The sequence below is a fragment of the Peromyscus leucopus genome, chromosome 13, assembly GCF_004664715.2.
Source record: "Peromyscus leucopus breed LL Stock chromosome 13, UCI_PerLeu_2.1, whole genome shotgun sequence".
NCBI classification, from domain to species: domain Eukaryota; kingdom Metazoa; phylum Chordata; class Mammalia; order Rodentia; family Cricetidae; genus Peromyscus; species Peromyscus leucopus.
Window position 1 is genome coordinate 9,799,922 of NC_051074.1, and position 6,000 is coordinate 9,805,921.

The 6,000-nt window shown below is 49.1% G+C and overlaps 1 protein-coding gene across 3 annotated transcripts in view; it reads right to left on the reverse strand.

Annotated features, from left to right (window-relative positions):
- Positions 1 to 6,000, reverse strand: part of Ankmy1 (ankyrin repeat and MYND domain containing 1) — a 52,600-nt gene extending 46,600 nt beyond the window's left edge. For all 3 annotated transcript variants that reach the window (XM_037210127.1, XM_028890633.2, XM_037210128.1), the window contains exons 1-3: positions 5,930 to 6,000; positions 5,518 to 5,677; positions 966 to 1,155 (exon numbers count right to left, since the gene is read on the reverse strand). In XM_037210127.1, the coding sequence (XP_037066022.1) occupies positions 966 to 1,155; positions 5,518 to 5,660 (333 nt within the window). In that variant the 5' untranslated portion in view covers positions 5,661 to 5,677; positions 5,930 to 6,000. The remainder of the gene's footprint in view (positions 1 to 965; positions 1,156 to 5,517; positions 5,678 to 5,929) is intronic.

Below are 6,000 nucleotides of genomic sequence, written 5' to 3' on the forward strand. Positions count from 1 at the left end.
TGTGAGTTTCTGCAGTGATTTGAAACTTTAAAATATTTGCCCACCTGGGGGGAGCCTACTTCTGTTGCTTTGCCAAATCGGTATGTTGTCAAGCTACCTTCTAAATGTTTATATTTGTACCCATTGATTAGTGCTGCCCTCAACCTTGTCAGAGAAGCTTCTTTTTGCAGTGGGCATCAGTCAGTGTGCAGGTTCATAACTGGTCAAAGTGCTAGGGATAAGTGATTCATAAGTATTCGGCCCTTAATGGGACGTCTGTATCTATCTCCCACCCTCAAGGCGCAGAGGATGTTGTCGAAGAAGTGGGGAGAGAATGTGCTAATGGGGAGAGCTGTAAAGTATTGGTCTCTGGACATGACATGGCTGTGACACTCGTGAACCCACAGCACCTATGGCTACCTGCACAGGACCTGCCTAAGAGTCCGGAGCGGGTGAGGGGAGGGCTCACGGGGTGCCACCCTTAGCTGAGGAGCTATTTATTGGCAGTTGATGGCTGCTGAGGATGAGAAAGTCAGTCTTCTCTGGGGGTGTGGCTGCTGGTAGGTTGCCTGTGTACCAGTGGAGGGCCCCCCACCCATGCCAATGTGAGGGACACTAATCGGACTCAGTAAACTATTTTAAAAACAGAGAGAGGGGACATTAAGATGGGAAGGGGGCATTGGGTGGGTTGGAGGGAGTGGAGAGTGGGGTAAATATGCTCCAGATACATTCTATACACGTATGAAATTGTCGAATAATAAATAAAATATTTTAGATAATAAAACATTATTGTAAGAAATTATCTTCTTCAGTCACAGCTTCCCAAACCCCATGCGTGACCCCCAGGAAACGGTGACATGAAGCAGAAATGGGCAGAGAACTCCTCTAGAATTCTCCTGCAGAAAGCCTTAACCCTATCCTATGGGTCGCTTCAAAGGTTCCCGACACCTGCTCTCAGGAGAGGGACCCCTGCTCAAGCCACCTACCTCGCCTGTGGGCCAAGAGAACTCGCCATATCCGAGCTTCATGTTGAGTCCGAACTCCCCTCTGTAGACACAGCCATCCTGCCACTCCTGGACCCCTTGAACGAGCTCGATGTAGGCCTCCTTCAGGTCCGGCTCTCTCAGGGGGCTCTCAGACTCCTCCTCGTCCTCCTTGGGGTCCACTGAGGTGTTCCTAGGAAGACAGAGAACTAAAGAAAGAGCAACCAGGAACACTGTAAGAGTGACCATGTGTGGAGTTCCACCCCTCCACTTCATGTCACCCTCCAGATAACCCAAGGCTCCAGATTTCCCCAAGGGAAACCGGGGCACAGAAGATGCAGTGATTGTGGGGTGGCACAGGAAATGAACTGTACAGGAAGGGTACAAACTGACAAGAGTAAATGTGCCCCCCCCCCGAGATAGGACCAGTCAGTGCCTCTAGCTATTTCCAGACAGATTGCCCACAGCACAGTGCTTCCTCTTGAGCTGCAACATCAGCCCCAGGATGGGCAAGAAACAGGCACTCGAACACACAAGTAGACCCGGGAAAGGTATGAGAGCAGTTGGAGGGGCAGCAAACTGACGGACAAATGGACAGATGCAGGATGCATGAACCACAGTAGGGAGAGGTGTGTCCAAGGCAGGTTGCCTTCCTCTCATCCTTGGGTTCTGAAGGGATGAGTTGTGACTTAGACAAGGATCCCAGCCTAAGTCCATGACACTCCCCCTCTCAGCCTCCTCTCAACTCTCTCAGGATGCTGTGTGCTGATGCCTGTGCTCTGGAGACCAATCCCAATGTCTGGCTGGTGACTAGATTGGCAGCACACATACAACACGGGATCCCTCAGACCTTGTGATGATTAACCTGGGGTGTCAAACTGACTTCATCCGAAAACAACTAAAACCCAAGCAGTTGGGCATGCCTGTGAAGGATTTTTTGGATTGGATCGTTTGAGGAGAGATGATTCATGCTAAATCTGGGCCACACTGTCTGGTAGCAGCCGGGACATGGGAGGAGGAAGCTTTTGCGTCTGCTTGTTTGCCCTTACTCATGCTGGCAAGCTCGTCTATCCTGCTTGCTGAGGCATCTTTGCTGTTATGAGAACCCACTTCTTTGGTGTTATAACAAATACCAAAGATCAGCTAAACCTTGTGGCCTCAACAACTACAAGATTCTTGGCCTTTCTTTGAGAAGACAAATTGTTGGACTACTCAGATCACAGCCTGTACGTACATTTAATAATCATATGTATGCCGGGAGGTGGTACCAGCACTCGGGAGGCAAAGCCAGGCAGATCTCTGTGAGTTCGAGGCCAGTCTGGTCTACAAAGCAAGATCCAGGATAGGCACCAAAACTACACAGAGAAACCCTATCTCAAAAAAAAAAAAAATCATATGTATATAGTATATGCATTGTACTATTATATATTGCTGTGGAATAATCCTTTTGTACACTGTGAAGATTTGTCATGTGGATTGGTTTAATAAAATGCTGATTGGCCAGTAGGTAGCCGGGCAGGAATTTTAGGCGAGACAACCAAACTAGGAGAAGGATGGGTAGAAGGACAGAGTCAGAAGAGATGCCAGCCAACTGCTGAGGAAGCAGGATGTAGAAAACCAGTTAGCAAGCCATGAGCCATGTGGCAAAGCATAGATAAGAAATACAGGTTAATTTATACATAAGAGTTAGGAAGTAACAAGCCCGAGCTATTGGCCAAGCATTTATAATTTATATTAAGTCTCTGAATCAGTTATTTGGAAAGTGGCTGCTGGTTATTTGGGAACAGGCGGTCAGGACAGGAAACATCTACCTACAAATGGTGCCCACCATCCAGTGTAGATCCACATAAGACATGAAAAAGCTTTAAAAATGTTCTAAATACACAAAAATGGAGCCAGACACAGCTTCCTAGTCTCACAGTCTCACGCCAGGCACAATGTAGAGACTCATCTACCGACAGCTGCCTGCAAGAAGGAGCTGGCTACGACCACTATGAGCCAATCAGCATGGCGGGTTCACCAAGTCTTTCTCATGTGCCGCACTACAAAGAGGCTTCTCCCAGCTGCTGCCTGTAGACTTGAGAGTCCCACCAGCATGCTACATGGCAGGTTTAGGGCTTTTGCTCATGCAGACAGAAAAGCTTACAGGTACACAGTAAAGACAGATTCAGATGGGAAAAACCTATAAATGGGTTACAGTGTGTTTAAAAATATACATAGGCTTGGGAGAAAAGAGAAAAAGGGTTGAGAGAGGCCTTAAAAAAGGAATAAAGTAATATAAAAGAAAAAAGCCACGTAAAGATGGGAAATACACAGAGTCTGGATCCTGTGTGTATACACATACATACACACATATATTCTGTCAGTTGTTTCTTTAAAGAACCTTGACTAACACAGCCCTAACCCAATCCACCAACCAGCCCTTGAATACCTGTTAAGGGCCACTAAATCTAAGCTCGGCATCTACCTGCTAAAGAAAGTATCCCACTTTGAGAAGACAGAACCCACATTTGGTAAATCACACAGACAGAAAGAAGTGAAGAAGGACAGACACCCAAACTATCCTGGTGAGGCTGAAGGCACTGTGGTAGGTGCTTTGAATTCTTTCTTTCCTTTCCTTTTTTCTCTCCAGCAGGTCTTCCTGTGGCACAGGCTGGCCTCAGACTTAACATACAGCCGTTGATGATCTTGCACTTCCAATCCTCCTGCCTCCACCTCCCAGGTGTGCAACCACAGGCATGCACGGCCACGACAGGATGTGCAGTGTAGGGAGTTGAAGCCAGGGCTTTGTGCATGAAGGACAGACAGCTGAGCCACATCCCCAGCCCTGAGATGTAAATTCTCACGTTAGAGTCCTAAACACCAGTAGCTCAGAAATGTCCTTACAGAGATAACCGAGGTCATCAGGGTGGGCTCCAGGCCAGTGTGACTAGTATCCTCATACAAAGGAAACCTTCATTTGGGCATAGAGCCATACACAGGGGAGATGAAGTGAACAGACAAAGGAATGAGTCAATACTCAAGCCGGGAGGGAGAAAGGGCATCGAGCCTGAGGCCCTTTGATCTTGCGCATCTACCTCCAGAACGGTGGGAGGATGGAACCAGTATTGCACCATCTGGCCTTAACACTTTGTTACAGAGATCCTAGCAAAGTGAGACCTGGCCTGCAGTTCCTTCTTTCCAACATGGCTCAGGGGCCACTTGGGTAACTTTTGGGAAAGGCTATCACCAGTAAGAAGAAAGAAGGGGAAATTTTCCTGAAAAGAGAGAGAGAGAGAGAGAGAGAAGGAAGGAAGGAAGGAAGGAAGGAAGGAAGGAAGGAAGGAAGGAAGGAAAGAAGGAAGGAGAAAGAAAGAAAGAAAGAGAGAGAGAGAGAGAGAGAGAGAGAGAGAAAGAAAGAAAGAAAGAAAGAAAGAAAGAAAGAAAGAAAGAAAGAAAGAAAGAAAGAAAGAAAGAAAGAAAGAAAAGAAGAAATAAAACACAGCTGTGTGAGTATAAGCCCAGTGACGGCATCAGAGGTGGTCAGCTGGCGCAGAAACAGTCGCCTGGCTCTGCCACTTCCTATTGCTTTTCCTAACTGGGCTCCGGGGCCCCTTCATGACTTCGATTCTTCATCTGTGAGATGGGGACTGTATGAGTCTGCAGCAGCAAACCGCCCATGCTTGCTTACTTCCCTGGTCCTAGGGGCTCGAGGTCCAAGGCTCAGACAGCGGCGTATTTGAGCTCCTAAGGGCTTGGTTCCGACAGCCTTGTGGGTGTGAGCTCAGGTTGGCAGAGAGGGTGGAGAGAAAAAGAGCAGAGATCTGACCGGTCCCTCTTTCTCTTGTTAGAAGAACTCTAGTCCTATCATGAGACTCCACCCTCATGACCTCTTCTGAATTTAATGGCCTTCCCAAGTCTAGCCAGCCTCCAAGCATCGTCACATTAGGATTTAGAGTGTCAACATGAATTTTTAGGTGCGTAAGCATTCAACCCCAACCCACAGCAGGGGCAAGTACAAAGGTTCTGCTGAGGCTCCTGGCCCAAGCAGCCCCTACTGTTGTCAACTGAGTAGTGAAGGAGCCATGCTGGTAACAGGATGGAACAGGGCCATTTTTCAGCCGCCTAGAAGTGAACAGGATTATGCTAACAACCTCAAGAACAGACATGGGATTCCTGCTACTACTTGCCCATCCTTTTTCCTCTTGGATTGGTATAATTGAGAGTTTTCTCTCTCCAGAGACTAGGCTAGGGAGGGCAAAAGAGGCTTTAAAGATTCAGTAGGAGGGGGAGGAGGAGGAGGAGGAGGAGGAGGAGGAGGAGGAGGAGGAGGAGTGTAGTAGTAGTAGTATTGGAGTCAGTAGCCCTAGCTGACCTGGATTGCCTTGTGTAGGCCAAGCTGGCCTTGAACAGACAGATCTGCAAGCTGCCGTCTCCCCAATGCTAGGATTAAAGGAGGGTACCACCACACCAGGCTCCCTTTAGCGATCTTTAAGGCCTGCCCCAATATTGAATTCCAGCTGATACATGGCCCTGTGGTGCTGATTGCACCTTCCTGCCAGCGGGTCCCCTGCACCTTCTGGAGAAGAAGGTGTAGCTCCTCACGGAGTCCTGGCTCTCAGTGTCAGGAGACTGACCACTTCGCCCCTCCAGACCTCTGGAGCTGATTGTTTTCGAGCCTTGGGAGTCCAAAGTGACCACGGAACGAACGTCGTCCATGTCTCTCCTCTTTAAACCTAGAAGCAAATCTGTGTTCACGATTCGCCCTCAGGACCGAGGACAGTGGCAGCTAGGGGACCCGCCCGCAGTCCCACCCGTCTTGGGTGACCCTCTTGGGAGTCTCCAAGTAGACCCCTCTAGCTCCTGAGGGCTCACTGGCCTTCCTGGGGGGTTCCCTCGCCTTCCCAAAGCAGTCGTCACCAAGGGCCGTCGGGACCACATGGGAATCTAGCCCGCTGACCTCCAGTCACCCTCAGCCAGACAAGCACCTTGGCCTAGACTGAACCAAGCATCTCAGGGCGCACCAAGCGGTGTAGACCCGCTACAGGAGCGCGTCACG